Source organism: Zootoca vivipara, chromosome 11 (assembly GCF_965207765.1).
Source record: "Zootoca vivipara chromosome 11, rZooViv2.hap1.1, whole genome shotgun sequence".
In the NCBI taxonomy this organism is placed as follows: domain Eukaryota; kingdom Metazoa; phylum Chordata; class Lepidosauria; order Squamata; family Lacertidae; genus Zootoca; species Zootoca vivipara.
Window position 1 is genome coordinate 12,047,671 of NC_142594.1, and position 23,629 is coordinate 12,071,299.

Genomic DNA, 23,629 nt, shown 5'->3' on the forward strand with positions numbered 1-23,629 from the left:
CACCTGCGGAATTTGCTTATTTAAAGTATTTATATCCTGCTCCTCAGCCAAAAAGAGTCCCGCAGCGACTTATGAGAAATTAAAGCAATACGCTCCCTTACAATCTTAAAATGAAAAAGGAGTACAACGTCCAAGAGGACAGGGATAAGGAGGGAAGAGGAAAATAAATCTTAAAAGTTCAAGCACCAATTTCTAGAGACAGTTGTTCCTATGCTGACCAGCCGGCATAGTTAACAGGCAGAAGGTGCCAGGGGGAGCTGGGCTTCCAGCAAAGTGGATGCAATGAACCAACTTCCTCTCTTGCCCCGAGACAGCGTGATAGAATGCCTACACCCAGGTGACAGTTGAGGGTGAGGAGGCCTGATAGAATGAGTTGTCATAAAACTGGAGAATTGTAGAGTTGGAAGGGGTCCCAAGGGTCTTCTGTCAACTGCACTGAAGGTTTTTAAATAGGTTGAATGGCCATTGGATGGATGCATTGCAGTGAGTTGGACCAGATTATATTAGATATTTGAAGATGGCTATCATATCTCCTCTCAGTCTCCACTTTACCAGGCTGAACGTACCCAACTTCATCAACCATTCCTCATAAGACTTGATTTCCAGACCCTTGATCATCTTGGTCACCCTCTGCACACACTGCAACTTGTCTAGATGCTTAAATTATGACGTCAAAAACAGGTCACAGTACTCCAGGTGTTGTCTGACCAAGGTCCTATGACATCACACCATACATTGTTGATGTAGCCTACACTAGCATTAACTATTTTTACTGCTGCATCACACTGTTGACTCAGATTAAACTTGTGGTCTACTTAGACTCCTAGATCCTTTTCATATGTACTGTACTTCTGGCAAGGCAGACACTATTGTGTGAAGGACTCAATAGCTGCAAAAAAACTGTAGTTTAATTAAATGTAGACTTGTTTAGTCTCAGTTCCAATTTAAGTGTGTCCTCGGTTTCCTGAAATGCAGATATTTTTTTTAATCTAGGTAAAGGAAAAGCCCTGGACAAACAGTGAACCCATTACCAGTCCCAGCACCTGAGTTGAGTAAAGTTCCTGTGAGCAGGTGTGTAATATGCTATCTAAAGTGGCAGGTGAGGGCCAACCATGAATAAATTTACTTGCAATTAACACAGTGATCTGCAAGTAAATTTACCGGTTAATCCTTGTACCTTTTGTTCCGTTATGTAAGCAACACAAGGACAAAGCAGGACCACAAAAGGCAAGTCATAATGAAACAAAAAGCAACAAGCTTAGCCACACAAAGTAGATTTACACAAAATGGATTCACCTGTGTTTGGTGTGCCTTCCAACTAGGTAATGTGCATATGATTGTAGTCTAAATAGGCAAATCTAGTAAACTGCTGTCCTGATACCAGGGCTTTTTTTTCCAGCCAAGCTCAACAGAACTCAGTTCTAGTACCTCACAAGTGGGCACCATTGCCATAATAAGAGAACAAGGGAGGAGTTCATGGTGAGTTACGGCACCTCTTTTTTTAGAAAAATAGCACTGCCTGATACTATTGGCCAGTTAGCAAAATTCTACACCACTATTCCCTTAGGATTCAGAGAATGCCTCTGCCCAACTTGTTCAGTAACAAATGTAGCTTTAGCAATTAAAACTAATCCATAAGATAAGGTTGTAAGATACAATAAGCAGCATTAACAGGGACTTCAATAGGCCGCAATTTCTTTAAGCATTTTTCTAACTGATGTTTTTTTCTAAAATCAACGATTTGAAATCTCTTAAGTCATGTTTGATAGGTTTTTTTTTACCCTTTTCTGCACCAACTTTATGTGCAACAAATTGTGATTTCTTTTATAGTATGGACATGGCTCCTATTTGCTAGTTTGTTTAGAAATGCATTTGAAGACAGTGCTTTTGTAGAGACCTTGTTGCTTAAAAGCAACAAGGAAAGCTAATAAGGTTCATGAGAAAGACATTCTTTAATTGGGCACATATACTCATGCCTTTTGTGAAATTACTTTGGGGCATTATAGTCAAAGCAGGTCTGCAGAGTAGTTTGGAGGAAATACACCTGTGTTAAGGCCACAACATTGAACTCAGCAGGTCTTACTGCTGACTAGACATGTAGGATTGTGCTGTGCAGGGTAAGTCTGCATTCTCCATCTTCCAAGCCTTAAAACTGACTAAATACTGTACAACCTTGTGGTGTCAATATCAAGAAAACTTTTCTCCCACTTTTTGGGTGTGCTGCTTAGCATCTAGCCCGAAGTAGAGTTATGAAGAACTAGAAAGCTTGCTTATAATTTTGTGATATTTTGGTTGGTCTAGTTAAGGTATTTCCCAACTGTGGATTTTGAAATCTTTAGAATGGATCACAACTTTCCGTGCTTTTTAGTGTCTAGTTTTCCTAGTGATCCTGGGGTGTTAGGCTAAAGTGAGGGGTAAGGGCTCTTCAGAGAATTCCAGGATAATTATAGTATGGTTTAACCCAGGCACCCCCAAACTTTGGCCCTCCAGATGTTTTGGACTACAATTCCCATCATCCCTGACCACTGGTCCTGTTAGCTAGGGATCATGGGAGTTGTAGGCCAAAACATCTGGAGGGCCGCAGTTTGGAGATGCCTGGTTTAACCGATTTTAAGCCAATATCCTGCACTCCCTCCTTTGGCCATATAAAGATATCTGCACAATTATGTAGCTTGCATTTACTATTTATGCTCTCCTTTTTGTGAAAACACTTGCATACTTTCAGTAATGTGAAAGGCCTACTGCCTGAGCTAAGCAGAAGGATACAGTTTATTAAACTGATATCCAGGGTCGAAACAAAATAAAACAAATCCTTCCAGCAGCACCTTAAAGCCCAACTAAGTTTTTATTTTGGTATGAGCTTTCGTGTGCATGGACACTTCTTCAGATACTGATACTTCTTCAGATACCCTGATATCCAGGGTATTAGTGTCAAAACATTAATTGTTTGGGTATAGAACTTTTGCTTTTTCTACACATTGGTTTACCTGGCCTGAATTTAGATAAACTAAAGGAACAAATTCCACACATCCTCAAAGTGCACCTATTGTATGCACCTTCCTCAGAGATCCAAATTAAGCCCTTTTCTTCTATGGAGAAAATAATTTAAAATTACGGCGTTGTGTGGTGTGGTTGTGAATGTCTGCGCAGGAGCTTTGTACACCATGATGAAAGATGGACAGATGGGAAGCAGCTGAGAAGTATTACTGGTACTGTACTGGGCGACTCAGTGTGAGTTGTGTGACAAGCACCAAATTTCAGAGGATTAGTGGTGTGGCTTAGAATGTATTGTGGGATCAAGGTGACCGAGCTTCCATCTAGTGCTGTTGATGATACTCTTGTCTGTTACAAAACTGCTTATATTATTTATTTATATCAGTTTTCTCTTTCAGATTGACGTGTTCGAATCAAACTTGGTTAGACTAAAAATATTTCCAGTGATCACACAAAAAGTATTCCCATTGCCATTTAATAGTATAGTGCAGTCCTCCCCAACCTGGTGCCCTGCAGATGCTTTGGTCTGCAATTCTCTCCAGGAATGATGGGAGTTGTAGTTCAAAACAGCTGGAGGGCACCAAGTTGGCGAAAGCTGGTGTAGTGAGACAGTACTAGGGCAGTGTGTGTCTGTTTACAATGTTCTAAAAGAATGTCTGGGATCCAAGCCACTGTATCTGTTATTTTATATTTTTTAGTAGTTATGCTGTATTTATTGTTTGTTTTGTATGTTGTGAGCCACTTTAAGCACAATTTTGTGGGAAAGTGGCATAGAAATATTCACATGTTGTTATTGTTGATGGTGATAATGGGCCTCTTTGAATCTAGACAATATTTTGAGATTTCATAGCTCCAATAAACCCTTTCTAAAGGTCAAAATAGGTGAGATGTGGGAAATCTGGGATCAGATCTCCAGGTGCCTTTTTAAATTTTCCAAAGTAACCATCACATCAGGGGAGTTGAACTGGATCAGAGGCATGTCACTAGGGGGAAGAGGATTAAGGTATGGGGCTCACCCCCCTCCAAATGTACAAAGGTTTTCTGTCTATTGTTTTCTCAGTAGAAATCTCTCTCTCTTCCACGCACCCCTCCCCCCAGTTGCTATTTGCTTCAGTAGTGAAAGTAGATGGGTCCATATTGTAGCTGTGTGTTTGTTTCCTCAGTGGGGTAGTAGCAACTTGAAGAAGGGAGAATTTAGATCAGGAAATGGGCACATGGGCAGGTAAGGGGATAACCTACTCCACGTCTTGTGCCATACTGGCTGGGACTGGTGCAAGTTGGAGTCCATCTTATGGATGGCCACAGGTTCTTCAGCCTTGTTCTATAATTTAACAAATATATCAGAGATCCAGTCGTGTCTCATGTAGTTTGGCTAGGTTCATGTTCTAGAACACACCCTCAGTTAAATCAGGGGACTGGCTAGACTTATAGGGCCCCCTCCCTCACCGTTGTTCCATATGAACTGAGAGTGTAGCCTAGTAAACACTCAATGCTCTTTTGCAGCCATGCATTGCAGAATGTGATCAGTTATGGTGGGCAAACAGAACTTCAGTGTCCAGAATACAATTTGCAAGGCTCCTCTGGTAAAACAGGGGACTTTAGAAAGTATTACTCTTGTGGCCTGATCTTTTGTGCCTTTGCTTAAAAAAAAAAAGTCAAACTGAGATCAGTGAAATATATTCTCAAATGAATGTTGACAAGAATGCAGGGTCAGTCTAGTTTTTCTCCAGCAGTTTTTTATATTAAAAAAGAGCCATCAAGTTGAACTGATATTTTATTCTATAATCATATAGGAAGTATTGAAACCTGTAAGCAAAGCAATCATACGTGGGGATGCCTAGTGTAGTCGGTCAAGCTGTGGCCTACTTAAGTTGACGAATCAAGTTGGAGCAGGCTGCATTGGCTTTCATCGTTTCCATGGACACTTTTGCCAGTGAGATCATCCTGCGCTTTGAGCAACAGTAATTGTCTTCTGAAGACAACAAATTTGAAAATCAGCTGAAAAGTTAAACAAAAATAACACTATCATTATTTCTCCAAAGGGAAGCAGATCCTTAACAGTACAAATTGATTTGATGCAGTTTTGGCAAGATGAGCAACAAAGTGACGCACACAAAAACACACACTCTTTGTATAAGTCAGCTTTGTGGTTACAAGTAGAAAGGTTATCACACGATTAAATAGATGCACATATGCAGTGAACATGTGGGCTTCAAGGTCTGGGATGACTATTCTAATCCAAGCAAAATAAAAAAATTCCTTCAGTAGCACCTTAAAGACCAACTAAGTTTATATTTTGGTATGAGCTTTCGTGTGCATGCACACTTCTTCAGATATCTGAAGAAGTGTGCATCTGGTGTATCTGAAGAAGTGTGCATGCACACGAAAGCTCATACCAAAATATAAACTTAGTTGGTCTTTAAGGTGCTACTGAAGGAATTTTTTTATTTTGCTTCGACTCAGACCAACACGGCTACCTACCTGTAACTATTCTAATCCAAGTTGTCATTTGTGTTTTTATCAAAGTAGTGGATTCAGAGTTTTTTGTGGGGGCAAAAATATGTTCTTCCTAATGAAGAGAATGGAGTTTAAATCCAGCCAAGACTTCCATGACTGATAGGAAAAATTCAGACCTGGTCTTCATGAGTCAGTTGTTAGAAAAGAAATACACTTGTTTGGAAATCAGATTTTCCAATGAGAAGGGCAGCTTTTGCTGGAGTATTACAGATGAGAATTCCATTTATGGTAAACCAAAAAAACTAGCTGTTCTGTGTAATGTTTTCCATGGAAGACATACTTATTATTTTTAACAGGGAAAACTTTGTTGTTCTTGGTTTGTGTTTGAAACAGTATCCTGAACTATATGTTAAAAGTCGTTTTTGCTCTGCAACCATAGCCGTTTTGGCTGTTTATGCCATTTAATGTGCTTTATTCAAGCAATTTTTGTTGGTAGTTTGGGCTCCACAGCAGACACTAAGCTAGTATGAACCAATGTTTTCAATCAAGGCTTCAGTTGTTATGAATTCCCACTAAAGATGAAAATCTAAGTCCTGTATTTTGTGTTGAATTAGAATGGGCTAGCTTTTAAAAATGGAATGTGCTAGTAAATCAAGAGACTAAGAAGTAACACAAAGTAGATGTTTGTTTTGATAAATAAGATATATCTCACGCACTTTGCTGAACTGGGACTGATGCTTCGTTTCTGCAACGAAGAGAATACTTGGTTCCATGTATTGTTAATTTTTTAAGGCTAGAAAATCTGAAGCGATGCCTGTTCTTCAGAAGAGTTATAGGTTTTTCTGATGCAGAGTTGTCAGTATTAACTAGTGGCAGTAAATCTGGAAAATAGGGACACTTGGAGGGTCTGCAGTCTATACTCAAGAAGGAAAGAATTAAACCATCAGGAATGTAAGGATGGGAAGTTGTCAAGATAGATTCCGATGTTAATTGTATGTCATATGATCTTAATGTAAATCAATGTAAAATAGTAAACTATTTTTTTAAAGCTTTGGGGAACCCCAATGCTTGCAAAAATGCACAAAAACTTTAAACAAAAAATCCGGAGGAACCCACGTCTCAAAATAGCACAGTGAGTACCACTGTAATCATATTTAATGATCATGGAATACTGACTGTTTGGGGCAGGGGTGTGGAAAACGGGTGGGGGAGAGGGGAATGGCATGCTGATTTTATTTATATTTTGATATTTTAATGAACATTTAATACATTAATGTGAGCTGAGATTCTTTTGATTAAGTAGTAAATTGAGTATATCCTGGAAAAGTGCGCTGGCTGGAACTCTGGACAGGAGCATTTCAAGCTGCAGCTTTTGTTTCAGTTCCACTTGCAGCACTCTTTGCAGAGACCACAAGGAGCAGCCAAAATCAAAGCTCTAGGAAACTTTAAGCCATGATGTAGTTTTGACTGGCCTTCTGAGCTAATCAACAGGCATTGGTACTGTTTGAACTTCACTGCTGCCAGCTGGGGGAGAACTTTCCCATCAAGACTTGAGCCTGTTCCACCCCACCCCTTCCTCCAGAGGCCTAAAATTTAAATCCAAAGATTTACTGGAATGACTGGATTGTGCCTGCTGTTTCTGGGGAAGGTAGCGAGTGAATGGAGAATCTGGTCTGGCCATACCTTGTAAAGAGGAATTGTAAAGAGGAATTGTTCACATATGTTCTTTGGAATGGAGTGTGTGTGTGTGAATATGAGTTCATTCAACTAGTAGCTGTACAGTCATACCTCGGGTTATGTTTGCTTCGGGTTACGACGTACTTTCGGGTTGCGTACTCCGCAAACCCAGAAGTATTTTTTGCCCCGCGCGCAGTCTGCGCATGCGCAGAAGCATTCTGTGCAGTTTGCGGATGCACAAAAGCGTACTTTCGCGCTCGTTCAAGTTACGTACTTTTCGGGTTACGAACCGCACCCCGGAACGAATCAGGTACGTAACCTGAGGTACCACTGTATTTTCAAATCTTTAACTGAGGCATCAGTTGCACAACAGAATGAAGTTGTTGGCAATGTAATATTATAATGTAGCAATGCTAATATTTGCTAGATCCTGCTTGATTTATCATTTTGTGTCCATTCTGATTCATTCTCCTCTGGGCACAGAGAAGTGATTATGCAAGCAAGACACAATTCACCATACAAAGAAATACCTGCTCTCTTCTTTGTCTAGAAGGCAGTGATACGCAGTGATATCTTTCTCCAGCTGTGTTTTAATGGACAGCAGAGTTTCGCGATCCCTCTGCTGCTGTTCAGTCTCCGCTCGGATTTCTCCTACTTCTGCTTCCAGTTTGGTGATGACAGAACCTAAATTCTGAAGCTCTATGTCATGCCAGTGCTTGGCATCATAGAGGGAGTTCTCCAAACCTCTCTTCTGCAAGAACAATAAAATCCTGTTGTAATGTTATATATATATATATATATATATATATATATATATATATATATATATATGCTAATACATATTTTTGGCCTGCCCAACTTGTGTTCTACCAAGGTAAACTCAGCAGCCATGTAGTGTGGCCTCATATGATAAGACAGTGGAGGGCTGCATTTGGTGGTTATAAGCTGGGGAGGTCCAGTGTAGGTTTTCATAGGTGAGAATGCTGAAGAGAGGTTAACAAGTAGTGTCTGGAACATTGAGAGGTGTTGTTGGCAATGAGGAGCATGTGCACAAATACTTGAATCCATGTTATAGAGCAGGGGTGTCAAACTCAAATTCATTGGGGGCCGCATCAGCAGTTTGGTCACCCTCAAAGGGCCGGTTGTATCTGTAGGACTATGTGTCCACTGCCTTATGAGTTTGGGCTGCCTTGATTACTGGGAATGGGCAAAACTCTGACTCCCTTATTACGACACCTGTATGGTTTCATGTGTGTTGCTCCCATCAAGTGAACTTATACAATTTCCTCATATTGAATCAACCCATTAATTACAGGGGTGGCCAAATCCCAAGAGACAGTGATCTACTTTCAGAATTAAAATCTGGCAGTGATCTACCCCCATTTTTAGGGGTTCAGCTCAAAGTTGTTGAGCTTTTTTTACAGAGAAGGAAAGAGGGTGGATGATGCAGCCTGCACGAAGAGAAAACGGGTGTGGGGTGAGGGGTGGTGGGAAATGCTGCCTGCATGGATGGAAAACCTGGGGTGTGGGATAAGGGAGGGAGATGCTGCCTGCATGGATGGAAGACTGGGGTGAGGGGGGGAGATGTTGCCTGCATGGATGGAAGACTGGGGTTTGGGGTAAGAGGGGGAGATGCTGCCTTCATGGATGGAAGACTGGGGTGTGGGGTAAGGGGGGGAGATGCTGCCTCCATGGATGGAAGATGGGTGTGGGGTAAGGGAGGGAGGGAGGCTTGGGAGGCAAGCTGTGCAGCAGCCAGCCATCTGGCAGGCGAGCAGGGAAAGGGGAGACCACTGGCTTTGTGGCTGGCTTTAAAGCAGCAATGGGACAGGAGCCTCCTGCACGGGTAAGAACTCTTTGCCGGCAAGACGGAGGCACACGCGGTCGTGTGCGCGCACACACACACACACACACTCCAGCTCTTTGTCGGCAAGAGGGAAGGAGCTCTCCTTGCAATTGCCCATTGTTATTGAGATTTTGGGAGGGGGAGAAAGACACGAGTTGGAGAGCTTTCCCTTTTAGGCTGCCGACCTCTAAGGAACCCAAGATCTACCCACGATCACCAGAAGCTTTTTGCACCTCCTGGCTGGGGAGGCTCCCCTGAATTCTCCAGCGGAGAAAAGAAATACCTCTGTGCCGCTGCCACCGGCCTCTCCCTCCTTTTCCACGTCCGGCCGCTGTGCCCCTCAGGCTCAGGACGCTGCTTCTCAGGCTCCGCTTCAACTCCCGCGCAACCGCCGGAGCCGGGGGAAAACTTTCAGCCAATGGGCTGCCTCGCTCCGAACTCCGGTCTCCAATGGAGAGGCGAGCGCTGAGAGGCTGAGATTAGCAGCGCCACTAGCCAATGGGGCCTCGAATTCAACTTTGTGCCCCGCCCTTTCCTCCGGAAGCGGCGCCCAGACGGTGCCTCGGGTGAGCGAGCGGCCGGGCGGCCAGCGGCCGGCCGGCCACATCGTGAGGGCGGGCGGCGGGCCACATCACGAGGTCTGCTGGGCCGGATTAGGCCCCCGGGCCTTGTCCTTGACACCCATGTTATAGAGGTTCTCTATAGAATGCAACCATTCTGACAGAGGCCTTGTTTGCATGTAACACTAAACCAAATCATAGCTTAGGGAGAACAAGTAAGCATGCAGGTATCCAGACTGAAAATTGATTGCTTTGCTCTTCTCCTGGTCTTACTATTGCTATGCTACACAAAGGTAAGCCATGGTTTGGCTTAGCATTTTGTGTGAACCCAGCCTTGTGGGTTCTCCCCAAACAAACCACAAGCAGTAAACAGAGCACAAATTGGTTCAGCTCATGGTTTGTTGTGAGCAAGACAAACCATGACCCCAGGTTCATATGCAATAAATAAATAAATATTATTTATTTATTTATTTATTTATTTATTTATTTATTTTATTTAGCGCCCCTCTGGCTGAGTTTCCCCAGCCACCATGGGTGACTCCCAACAGAATAATAATAATCATATCATCATAATAATAAAGTGATAAAACATAAAACATTTAAAAACTTCCCTAAACAGGGCTGCCTTCAGATGTCTTCTAAAAGTCAGATAGTTGTTTATTTCCTTGACATCTGATGGGAGGGCTTTCCACTACCGAGAAAACCCTGTGGCTGGTTCCCTGTAGCTTCACTTCTCGCCGTGAGGGAACTGCCAGAAGACCCTCAGAATTTGACCTCAGGGTCCAGATTGAACGATGGGGATGGAGATGCTTCTTCAGGTATACTGGGTCAGCACCAACACTTTGAATTGTGCTTGGAAATGTACTGAGATGTCCAAATGCAGTTCTTTTTTTCTAGGGGTATGCAGGGGTACACATACCCCTAAACATTTTGTGAATCTAAGTTTGGCCTCATTGAGGGCAGTATTTCAATATGAGTAAGAAAATGAGAGTACCCCTAAACATTTTTTTTAAGAAAATCATTGTCTAAATGTAACGCTAAGCCACACTGTGGCTTTGCTTCAAGTGGTGTGGCAGAAGCAGGACTGGTGGAGGAGTGAAGCAGCCACAGTTTTTGCTTTGAGTACCCGCACACTCGCTCTGTGTCTTTGGCCATTGTTTTTGTCATTGCATGCAAACTGGGCCACAATCCTGAAAAGAACCAAAGGGGCATTACTGATTTCAGTGGAAGAAATTTAAACACTTGCTTAATTCTCCTACTGGAATCACTGGTAAACAGTTATAAGTCAGCTTTCCAGTTTGTACCCTAAGTTTTATAGTTATAAAAACTGTTTTGAAAAGTGGAGTTTTCAAGCCTTGATATCCATAAGAAGCGTGTGGTTGCAATTATAATGGATGAACGATGGTTTGTTGAACACATTTGAAAATGTCAGCTGCAATCCTGTGCACATTTACTGGGGAATAATTTCCATTTAAATCAGTGGCTTCTGAGAAATCACACAGAAGGATTGCACTCATTCTCTTGTAGCGTAAGATGTCAAACTCATATACAGTTAGGAATCTGTTCATCCTGGAAACAATAGCCTTGCACCTATCAACAGATACAATTTCTCATTCCTGACTCACCAGAGTTCTCAGTGATTCAGTCTCTGCTTGCAGGCTTTGGATTTTGCAAGCTGTTTCATGAAACTCTACCCTCAGGGATTCAACCAGTTCCTCCTCTTGTGTCCGTACAGAAGGTGCTGTTTCTGTGGCTTGCTGACAACATTTAACAGTGACAAACGGGAAAAAATGCAGATTCTTATTTGCTGTTCCGTTATACCAGGCATCCCCAAACTCTGCTCTCCAGTTTTTTTGGGACTACAATTTCCATCATCCCTAGCTAACAGGACCAGTGGTCAGGGATGATGGGAATTGTAGTCCCAAAACATCTAGAGGGCCGAGTTTGGGGATGCCTGCATTACACAAATATATCAGATACAATTCAGAAGAAAAGCTGCTGGGATTTTAAATCCATCACTTTCTCCTCCGTTTACAGTACAGTATATATCGGTATATAAATATTACTCTTGCTTGACAGTGCTGAGTGGAGTAAATGGGGGGGGGAGCGTTATTTCATGGAGTAATTTGGACAGTATTATTTTTAAACTTCCCACACACATAATGAATGGGCAGTCCATGCTTGGTAAGCCTGGCTTTATTGGAGAGGTGCTCCACCTCCCTAAGCATTTTACATTGAAAGCCTGTACATGTCTACTAAAACGCAAAGCCCATTGATATAAATGGGACTTACTCCCAGACAAACGTATATAAGATTGCAGTCTTAGTTACTCTTACCTTGTTTTGTGCTTACCTTGGTGTGGAGCAAGGCGCCAGTCTCAATACGGTTCCTTTCAATATCTTTCTCCCAATGAATCCGGATTTTATCCAGTATGTCATCCAGGCCTGTTCCAATGGGAGTATCTAGTTCTTCCAGTGGTGAGACAGCAAGCTGCTTGTAAAGCATCTTGACATCCTGAAAACCGCCCACATAAATAAATGGGCAGCACCCATTGAGATTCTAGCAAAAGGAACAATTTCTATTGATGCAACTGGGTAGATACCATTCGCGGCTACTGCAAGCCTTACTTGATTTCTCGTGTGTTTTGTACAAATAGTCACTCTAATGTAAATGCAGTACAGTCAAACCTTGGTTCCCAAACACCAAAAACCTGGAAATAAATGCTCTGGTTTTCAAACATTTTTCGGAACCCGAACGTCTGACGCGGCTTCCACTTGAGTGCAAGATGCTCTTGCAACCAATCAGAAGCCACGCCTTCCAGAATGGATTATGCTCGACAACTGAAGTTTGACTGTACGTGGGAAATTGCAGTCAAACATAACTAGTAAGCATAGGGCTAGTTAATGCATGAAGGGGTTAAGATCATAGAACTCAATTAGGAACTCGGAGGTGACAGTGGAAGTGAAACTTCTTCTCTTCCTTTCCTCACTCTTTTAGTGCCATGTAACTGACCAGGGAGGATGTGTCTGAGCTTGCTCCAAACTCAGACTGCATGCTTGAAACTGTATTTTGTACCCAAGAGTATTCCATTTGTGTTCTCCTTGCTGCTGCATGAAACAGTGCATGAATCAGACCTTTGGATTTTGTAAGTAAAGCTTTTAAAGTGTGTGGTCTGTTCATTGCCATAGGGTAGTGAGAGAGGATTAAGTGCTGTTTGCGAACTAAATGGGATATATATTCCCCATGCCAGGCATCCCCAAACTTCGGCCCTCCAGATGTTTTGGACTACAATTCCCATCATCCCTGACCACTGGTCCTGTTAGCTAGGTATCATGGGAGTTGTAGGCCAAAACATCTGGAAGGCCGCAGTTTGAGGATGCCTGCCCCACGCTGTACTGCTGCTTAACTCTGTGACTGTTTTAAACTTTGCTGGGGGCTCCCCCCCCCCCCGGGTCAGATCTATTTCCCCCCACAAAACGCTCGTATTCTGATTGGAATTACTGATGGTGTTACTTTTCACAGATAGCTATTTCTAGAGCAAAAGCTGTTTGGTGACAGAGAGAGCTCAGTTTTCAGGAGGAACTTTGTTCGGAATTTCTGGAAATGAAATTATTTTCCTCCTATCCTGTGATAGACATGGCTAGTTGATATAGAAAGTGTTTCCCATGGGAAGTCTGTGTTGTTACTATTTTTAGTGTATCTGGGTCATTTCACGGGACCATCTAATTCCATCACCCCTGATGATTGTGTTGATGATGAAACAGTTACCTACCGTAGTTGCTCTGCCATAGCCCCAGATTCTAAAGTGCTGTGCATTACTGTTCATATATTATCAGAAGTAAGCAACATTCAGTTCATTGGGATATACTTCAAGACAGTTGCATATAGGATTCCAGCCTTAGCATTCCATTGCCACTGGGTTTTTTTAATATCCTTTGTCATGGCCTACTAAATTGAGGGAGTGTGGCATGGCTGCTGCGTTGTGTTGGGGTGTGTTTTATATATTGTATTCATGCTTTTACCAAATTTTGTGATTTGTATTGGGAGGGTTTTGCTGTGAAAGATGAGATATAAGTTGGAGGATATTATCAGAAATGGAAGCAGGAATGAAAATTGCCACAATTTGCATGTTTGTTGAAGGTAAGGAATGGAAATCACACAAATAAACCAGCGTTATTCACTGCCATATTTTTTCAGTCCGCAATTTTTATGTTAAAAATAAGTTATTTTTTGCATTCTTGACATTTTTCTTCCATTGTTTTAATTTCATGAATGCAGGACAGCCCCCTTGCATTTTGTAGAGTTCTTTAAATATTTCAGCTGGTATGAATAGGAGATAAAGAATTCTTTGCAGGATCCATTCCTTCTGTTTCCAGTCTGCTTGGTAGAAGGCTTTTTACTCTCTCTTTTTTTGTTTAAACTAGAAGCATACCCATACAGAAACACAGGGTACTAACCCCCTGGAATAGTAGTAAAAAAGAAAGTTCAGGTTAATAACTTTTGTAGGGGAATTTACAGGGCTGTTTTTAGCCCCTATGTTTTTTTTTTAAAAAAAGAGGCAACCTTGCCTACATAAAAACCTACATTTCTGTAGAGAGAGCACCCCACGATCAAGGTGTTTCCAAGGCAGCATGTAAAAGTTAAGCTTATCAATGCACAAAAAGCTTAACCCCTTGCTGCGGTGTTCTTGGGGAAACCTGAATGTAGTCGAAGTGTTTTTTTCCAGATGTTTGGCTATAAGGTTATATGAAAGTGGACTTTAATGTATGCTTAAATGGCACTGTGTCACACAGAAGTAAAAATAGCAAAGTATGTCAGAGCCTGCTTATTGTTTTGAGATATAAGCATTAAGTTAAGCATATGCAAAAAACAAAAACAAAACACCAATTAAGAGCCCTGCACTGTGACATTAATCGCAAAGTTCGACAATAAACACTATTTTTGGCAGAAGTTAGCCTTTGATAGATGCCAGTGAGTCGCCTAAAAAGATATGCTCTAGCCATATTCTGTTCTCAGCTCCAACTTACCTCTTCATGATTCTTTGACAGTAAAGTTAATTCTTCTTTCATGTTTTCGATCTGGCTCTCCAGGTCCACCTTGGTCAAATTAGCATCATCAATCACTTTATAGAGAGAATTAATTTCATCTTCCACTGCCTTTCGGAACGGTTGCTCATTTTCATACCTGCAGAAGAAATGGACAGCATGTTGGGACACTGCAGCCCAGAGCTCAGTCTTCTGGCAGATATGTTTGTTACAGGGATAGGAAACCTGTCACCTTTCAGATGTCATTAGACTCCAATTCCCACCCTCCCCACCTGGCATATCCAGTGGTGATGGGTGATGAGTGTCTGGGGGGTGGCAATCTGGGAAGAGGGCAAATCCTCTGCAGCAGCCACCAAGTTGTGAAACTCCCTCCTCACAGAGGCATATCTGGTTCATTTGCTATACAGTCAAACCTTGGTTGTCGACCGTAATCCATTCTGGAAGACTGTTCAACTTCTGAAACATTCGACAACCGAGGCACGACTTCTGATTGGTTGCAAGAGCTTCTTGCACTCAAGCGGAAGCTGTGTCGGATGTTCAGGTTCTGAAATACATTTGAAAAGCATTTACTTCCGGGTTTTTGGCATTCGCTAGCTGAAATGTACGATAATGGAGGCATATGGGAACCGAGGTTTGACTATAGATTCCAGAAAATTCTACCCTAGCCTTTGTCATCTGAGATGTGTGTTTTAAGGGACTATCCTGTTCCTAGGACTGTAATCAGTTTTCACTGTTCTTAGTTCTTAAATTGTTGTAACGGCTGGTGGAGAGCAAGTAATGATGATTATGATAATATTACTAATGTACCACAGTCAAAAGCTATGTCCCACTGATAGATGGCCCATGAATTGATCCCTTTCATTAGGATTAACCCCTCTACTATTATTCCCAGTCTGAATCTTTCCCTCTCTTCTCTCTCATATCAGTAGAGGAAGAGAAAATTGACCTACGAGAGATTACCTGTCCTTAACGTCTTCAGCACAGGCTTGAATATTTTCTGTCTGTAACATAAGCCGGGCATTTTCCATGACTGCATCGCCGACCTAGAACAGTTCAAGCAGTCAAATATAAATAACACATATAATATGTATCCAGAACCGGGTCCTTCATTGGACCAGACTGAATTTAATCAGCTCTAGACACCTTGGTGTTAATACTCAGTAGATTTCTTGTTGGTTGCTATGCGTTAACCAGTGGCTTCATGGGAGTCTCGTGAAAGCGCTGTGGCAGTGTAGAAAAAATCATTGGATTATCATGGTGAGCTTTTGGGGAAAGTGTCTTGCTGCATGACACAGTTGCCAGGAGTAACTTAAAACAACCTGGGGCTGGATAAAATTGCTATAAATTGTGGTGATTTGGAGGTTTAATCTGAAATCCAGCTGGATTTGAGTTTGTTGGTGTCTTTGGTAACTTCTCTCTCTTATATCCTGGTTGTTGGCAAATTGGATTTAAAATTGGATATTAGATGCACAAGGGAAACTGTTTTAATGCTTAGAAACTTGGCAAAGTTTTTTTATATTATTATATTATGGATGGATGTTCTGTACAATTTTATTAATACTATTGCTTAATACAAGTTTGCCATGGCCTTTGGCTTGTGAGCTGAAATATGTTGATGATTATTTTCTGGCATTGTTTCTACTTGTATGTGACCATGGGAGCAAATGCTTAAAGGGAGGGTATCATATATTTATTACAATATACTGTGAATTAATTTGCATATTAGGAATAATTTGCATATGTAGGAATGTATCTTGAGAGTGATATAAAGGCCAGATGGTCAGTATGTTGCGGTTTTTCTTCCTCTAACATAGTACTAGTTGGAGCGATATATTTGGGGAGGGCAGTAGAATGGCATGGTGTAGGGATTATTACTTTTTACTGATGATAGATATGGATAAGAATTTTGATTATTTGCATTTAAAGGCGGACCTACCTAGTTCTCAGTTTCAGAAACAATATGCAAACTGAAACAACCGCCTGCAAACTTTTCTCTGAATTTTGCAATGCAGTTCTCCAGCCAAGTATTGCGTACAAAAAGACATATACCGGTGTGGTGGGACTAAAAATGCACATAATAGTGAAATAATAGTGAAAATAACATGGAATTATACATTATATTAGCAGGGATTGTTTTGTAAAATGGAGTCTATTAGTGCTCCAACAGCAGTAATACAAAAAAGAGGAAATTCAGATACTGTAGATGCTTCTCAAGGTTCCTTCTTCTAACTCTATAATTCTATGCTTCTATAACATCCAAAGCCCCCCTCCCCCCCACCAAGTCCCCGTAATAGTGGGGGAAATTGTACCAGCCTGGAGCTAGTGTAGTTATTTTCTCCAGCCACCACTGTTCCTTCAACCTGACTGGCTCTAGAGCAGGCAGGATTTTGAATTTGGTGGTTGCTCCACCTCGCATTATCCTTTCCCCTTCCCTCTAGCATGGCTCTGACCATGTGGTGCTTGCCATCTGCAATTTTTATAAGTATTTGCATAGAAAACAGTAGTAGTAATAACAATAATAATAAGAATAATAATAATCCTGCTGCCCAATCAATTTGTGCCCTTTAAAATTTTCATCTATTTTCATCTATTTCATCATTTTCATCTATCAAATCCTGCAGCCTGATTTTAAATCCAGTCTTCCCACCACCTTGGATCCCCAGGGTTTGGAAATATGACTGCAGTAAACTGTGTCAGGATTTTTTAAACGGAATTTAAAATATGCATTTTCACACTTTACGGCTAACAAAAATAACACTTACATTTCCCTTGTGTAATACTAACTGCTTCAGCAGTAAACCTCTCTTGGGGGAGAAAAACTGGAATTAGATGGAGATTTTCGTTAATTATTTTTCTCAGCTCACTTTCTTACTTCTAAACTAGAAGGAAGGCTGCAATTTGTAACACCTTGTTCTCAGGTTCTCAGAGAGAAGTGCCATCTTTTAATTTGCTGCACTGACTGTACACAGCTGTCCTGGTGACTGTAGGGAATATTTTTTTAAATCAAAAAGGTCTCTTTGGACTGTTTAATAATGTAACCAGAATTCAAATCTCATGGGCCAATTCTCTCTCTCTTGCACGTGCGCACACACCCACACACCCACACCCGAGATTTGTACGGTAGCAGCTTCCCACAGCATCTAACTATGGTGGAATAGCCCTACAAGTTTTCAGCAACTGCAAACCACTCGCTCACAGGATTCATGCTGTTTCCTACATGCACAGCTGAGATTGCCAATTTCCTTTGTCTACGTGGACTTAGGAGGTTGCTTGGGGACACATTCACACCATACATTTAAAGCACTATGATGCCGCCTTAATCACGGCTTCCCCCAAAGAATTCTGGGAGGTGTCATTAAGAGTTCGTCGAGGGTGCTTCCCCAAGCTACAGTTCCCAGAGTGGTTTAACCATCCCTCTTCACAGGGATGTAGCTATGTGAGGTGAATAGGGGTCTCTGCTCCCTTAACAAACTGCAGCTCCCAGGATTCTTTGGGGGAACCCATGTCTGCTTAAAGTGGTATTGCACTGTAAATGTATGGTATGAATGTGGCCTGGGTCAGGGGACAAAAACCTAGTGGTTACTGCCGTTCTGCCTGTAAAACCTGGTGCAAATTCTGCCTGTTAACCTAAGGAAGTGATGGGGAAGCTGTGACCCTGCAGATGATGTTCCAGCAGCCTCAGCAAGGATGGCCAATGGTTAATAATAATAATAATAATAATAATAATAATAATAATAATAATGTTATTATTTGTACCCCACCCATATGACTGGGCTGCTCCAGCCACTCTGGGCAGCTTTCAACATATATAAAAACATAACAAACCATTAAACCTTAAAAAGCTTCCCTATTTGATGATGGGAGTTGCAACATCTGGAGGGCTATAGGTTCATTTTACAGAATACCCTTTAAAGAAGAAAGCCCCCCACCCTTTGTCCCTTCAGGAAGAAAGCCACCAAACTTAACTGGTTTGTTGAATTGCTTTATTAGAAAATAAAATATATATACACAGCCTGACTGTTAAGCCTGCCTCTTTCCATGTGCCTGTTCCATTGGTACTTTATTTATGTTAGCTACTATTTACACTGAGTTCTGCTGGTGATTTTGACTAGCTTAAAATCAACAAATTGTGGCTTGCTATTTAATATTTCATTATAGTGCTGTTTGTACTAATAAAATGAATTGTCAGGAATTTAGTATGGTTGTACTGATCGTTGAAACAGTTTGTTCTGTGATTTTGTTAGCTTTGTTTGAATAGCTGCTCTTTTTAGTTGAACTTGACAGCTGTGCAATGTTGTTAGGAGTGTTCATGTACTTATTTATACCTCGAGTCCCTTTGAGTGCAGCATATGCTACAATAAGGCCTGTAAATCAGCCTTACTTGACTGGTAATGTGTTGCCTCTAGAACAGTTTCTCCCTCACTCCATCCCACAACTTCTGGAAGCAGAGAGGCTTCACTCAGAATGTTTTCAGGATATGTAAAGACACCAATCCCAGCCTCTAAGGCAGGCATCCCGAAACTTTGGCCCTCCAGATGTTTTGGACTACAATTCCCATCATCCCTGACCACTGGTCCTGCTAGCTAGGGATCATGGGAGTTGTAGGCCAAAACATCTGGAGGGCCGGAGTTTGGGGATGCCTGCTTTAAGGGTTTTGCAGAACTTCATTTCTGTCCAGGCATATTGGAAGGCAGTGGACCCAGAGCAGTGACTCAGGCAGAGGCGCAACAGGCACCCACCTCTCAGGGCCAGTAATGTTGCTGTAACTCTGCATTGGGGCACAGTGGTGCACAGCAGAGACTGGTCCATTAGGGTGAATCGGGCACTCCCTCACCAACCTCAGTCTGCCTGAGGTTCAGGGGGATGCAGTAACAGCCACCTTCCTCTTCATCAGTCATCCTCCTATTGTGGCATGGGTATTCCTTATGCATTCAGGATGCACAACTTCATTGGCAACAAAACACCAGCCCTTATTTTCCACCACCACCCCGCCTTCCAATTGAATCTAAATTTACCCCTTTCTGTGGAAAATCAAAAGCAATTTTAAAAGCATAGCCAGTAACCCATTTGTGATATCTCTGCAGCCTATTTACAATACAAAGCACTCTTACCTCCCTCCCCGTATTATTATTGTTAGAATTTATATACTGCCCTATACTCACAGGTCTCAGGGTGATTTATAGGATTGCTTATAGGACTGAAGCCTTTTAAAATAATAGCAATAATAATGAACATTAACATTTTATATGCGAACAACACTGTGTTGAGAAGATGAGTGTACAATGATTTAACATAATTTACAGATAACTAATTGACATCGAATTATCTAGGAAATGCACCTGACAGTGAGGTGCTATAGAAGTCTATTCAGAAGTTCAATTGGATTTATTCTTGGGATAGTTTAGCGTGTATAGGGTTGCAGGCTAAATGCAGAGTTATGATTCAAGTATTTTACTGCTTGTGTGGAAAGTGGTGCTCTTAGTCCCAGGTGAATTAATCCAGAATAATTGAGGACTTGCCTATTTCTGTCTCGTGGTGTGGAAAGAAGTGACAGGAGGGTATGGTGCCCACACCACACTTTGAGCATTCCAGATGTGTCCATGGGCCCTAAAGGTTCGGTTTCCCTGACCCTTTAGCCTATTCGCCATTCCCAAGAAATTGTATTAGAGTAGAGCAGAAGTTTTCAACCTTTTTGAGTCCACGGCTCCCTTGACCAACTGCATTCTTTCTGAGGCACCCCTGTGGGGCTCAGGAGCCCAGTTGTGTCACCCTTTGCCTGCAGAGCTGGCAGACCCTCACCCCTTTTTGAACACCCTCCCTTGTGGAGTGTTCCTTTAGCCTCATCTCCTCTCCCCTCTCCTTGGGAGTCCTCTAGGCAACCGCAGTGGCTGCCCCTGGCCTCTGAGCTGCCCCCCCGCCCCAAAGAGATGTGCCTCCTCACACTGCCCCACAGGGGCCTGGGAAGCACCCCCTGGCCAGACCCAGAGGCACCATTCTCCTGGGGAGCTTGTAGCCAGGACTGCTGCAACAAACAGCTGTGCAAGCCTTTGGAAGGCAGAGACACAAGAGGGCATCAGAGGAAGGGAGGGAAGGAAAGAGGGGCAGAGGCCAGTGTTGCCCGCAGCACCCCTATAATTCAAGGCACTTCAGGATGCCATGGCACACTGGTTGAAAACCACTGGAGTAGAGGCATCCAGGATTTCAGTAGCTCCACAAGATCTACAAGGTGACCATAGTGCTGCAGCAATGCTGAGTCAATATAGGCACACTAATGTGCCTTCCTAGTGTTTTATTTATTTTGCCCTTTTGCCTCTTGCACTATGTATAGGATCATACTTTAATTTTGTAAGATATTTGGGTTGTGTTGGGAGTTTTTTTTAAAAGGCAGTTTTATAAAAAATGTCCCCAAATTTTAGATGAAAAAATGTCTTTCTTTGTTTTCAAAGACCTTGACTGAAAAGTTCCCCTGCATGCTAAACGTTGCGTAAGGGGTGGAAGAAATGCCTTGCCATTAAAAAAATAATTAGACTTTCGATTTTGGAAAATATGATGAATGAAAGAAGCAAATACCACTCAGATGGTATTTCCTCATTACAAACAGCATCAGACTGGCAATGAGATAACACCAAGAGGATAAACTCGCTGTTTTGGCAGCGTTTCTTTCGTAGTTTTGCTCCTAAATGCAACGACTGCTCTGAGGAGAATTGGCTGACTATGCCAAAGAGGGGAGAGAGAGCTTTCCATTCTTCCCCTCTTGTGCATGAACCTCCCTCAGGGCAATTCCCATACATAATGCATTCCCTACACACACACATATACACACACACTGTGAAATGATGTTAATTATCATGAAGATAAGTTAAAATGTGCTAGGCAGGGTAGCTCTACCCTACAACGAAGCTGTGTTCTTATCACTGGCATTAGAAACTCTTTGTTCTCTTTGTTCTCTTTGTCTTTCTTGCCAGAAGTTTTCATACTCACTTGGTGGTAGATGGTCTCCCAGCTCTCTCTCAGGGCTCCCCAGTTGTTGGCGCTGGAAGATTTCTTGTTCAGGTAAACTCGGATGCGGTCTTCGAGCTCCTGGTTGACCTGCTCTAAAGCTCTCACCTTTTCAATGTAGTCCACCAGGCACCCATTCAGGCTCTCGTAAGATAGGCCCCGTCCTCTTTCCAGCCCCTGGGGCAATGGGACAGTTGAGCAAGAGCTACGGAGGCCTTGTAAGAAGACGCTGCTTATACCCAGAGCTCTGCGGGACACCCGGGTGCCCAGGCTGCTGACACCTCCTGTTGGCACAATTCCCACATAAACCCCCGACGGCCTTGAAAGGCTGCCTGCCCCACCAATGCTAACCCTACGGCTGCCGGTGCTCGCACTCTCCGCTGCAGAAGTAGAGGGCTGCTGCCCCAGAAAGGAAGCCCTGCGTCTTGTGAAGGGCATGCTGCACCTCAGACTGCCTGCACTAAATGAGCAGCCGCTTCCCTAGGTGCCCCTCTGCTGCTGCAGCCGGCGGGTCGAGATCTGCAGAGCAAAGCAGGATTTGGAGGGGGGCTCATTATCTGTGCTCTGTCCCAAGAGCTTCTGGGATATTTCTCATTGTCTTTGGCTGCGTACCACAGGCGTGTTTGTTGGAAACAATTGTTTGGCCCTTTCCCCTCGGTCAGCAATCTATTTCATGAGAATGATCTGTCTGTTGCAAGAGCAGCACATGGAAAGGACAATGTAGTCCAGAGCCTCAATTTGGGCTGGGTGGGGGGATGAGGAGAGATAATTTCTTCCATGTTTAAATGCTGCCTTTCTCTGGGCTTCCAAATTCAGGGTTTACGTGTACTGGCATGAGTCCAGCTCGTAGAGTTGCCTCTAATATGCCAGGAGCAGCTCTAGCTGTATTTAAGCGAGCAGCACTGCTTGTACTTTCCAATCTGATCCTGAGCATCAAAAGGCCTCCTGGCTGTTGACACATGAATGGTCATTTTTGAAAAGTAGAGTAGACGCTTGAAGCAAACTGGCCTGCTACCACGTTGTGGTGTGTGTGTTGCTATTGTGAGTTTCTATGATTGACAGGGATGACCCACCAGCCAAATCCTGGCCTAACACTTTTACAGTGATAACTGCTATCATGTTGATCCCAGAAGACAAGAAAGCAATAAGTAGGTGAAAACTGGCCAATTCTTCATTAAGTTACTTATTTTGGGGTTCCTGCCCATCATTTAGGAATCAGTGCTCTGAGACTCTGGTGGGGCACATGTTTCATATTTTTGCTGGTGACAGCGGTACAAAATACATTCCCACCCACCCACAGAGATACATTGATCATGTGTGATGAAGGGAACAGGCAGGAGTTGGACTTGGCTCCAAATTCAGCCCTGGTCTTATTTTATGGGTGCCTCACTATCTCTAGGCCTTAGCTCCACATCTCTAAAATAGGAATAATAATCTCCCTCATTTGGTTGTTGTAAGATCAGATACAATGAAAACTGAAAGTGTAGCCTTTGTAAATAAAAATTATAAATAGTACAGGAAGACCTCTTAGTTTTGCAGACCAAAGTGCTCAAAAGAAAGAAAGCTGCTTAGCAGTGTTTGGACTGGCAGGAAGGGCATATGTCCCTTAATCCATAGGTCAGGAAGACTCACTCTAAAGAACATGATAAAATTAGTTTAAAATCTGTAACACCACAAAACATCAAGTAAGATGTAACTGAATGCTGATTTAGAATTAGAGCCAAATAAAAATTGGAATTTGATAGCTGTTGGGAAGGCTGGCATAACAATTCCATCGAGCCTTGCTGTTAGAGGCTCACCAAGTGGAATGCTACAAATATTCTCAAGCCTAGCTGCCTGTTTGCCCATATGGCAGAGTGTGGAGTCTTGCCTGGCTTGTCACCCAATCCCTTAATGCTCAGAGAATGCTCTGTCAGCAGGCAGTTTAGTCACAGCACAATGTGTTTGGGGAAGAGGGATAGCTGTCTTTTTTGTTCCATGGCTCAACCCAAAAGAATGCTAGGCTATAGCCTAGTATATCAGCAAAGGCTCCTGTGCTTGCTCAATCTTGT

At 42.6% G+C, this 23,629-nt stretch overlaps 1 protein-coding gene across 1 annotated transcript; it reads right to left on the bottom strand.

Annotated features, from left to right (window-relative positions):
• Window positions 1-4,755: 4,755 nt before the first annotated feature.
• Window positions 4,756-23,123, bottom strand: BFSP2 (beaded filament structural protein 2). The gene is made up of 7 exons (XM_088654470.1): window positions 21,561-23,123; window positions 15,540-15,622; window positions 14,562-14,718; window positions 11,887-12,048; window positions 11,160-11,291; window positions 7,659-7,879; window positions 4,756-4,992 (listed from the first exon to the last, which is right to left on the bottom strand). Exons 1-7 carry the CDS (start codon window positions 22,014-22,016, stop codon window positions 4,989-4,991), a joined length of 1,215 nt encoding a protein of 404 aa, XP_088510596.1. The 5' UTR covers window positions 22,017-23,123; the 3' UTR covers window positions 4,756-4,988.
• Between the last annotated feature and the right edge of the window lie 506 nt (window positions 23,124-23,629).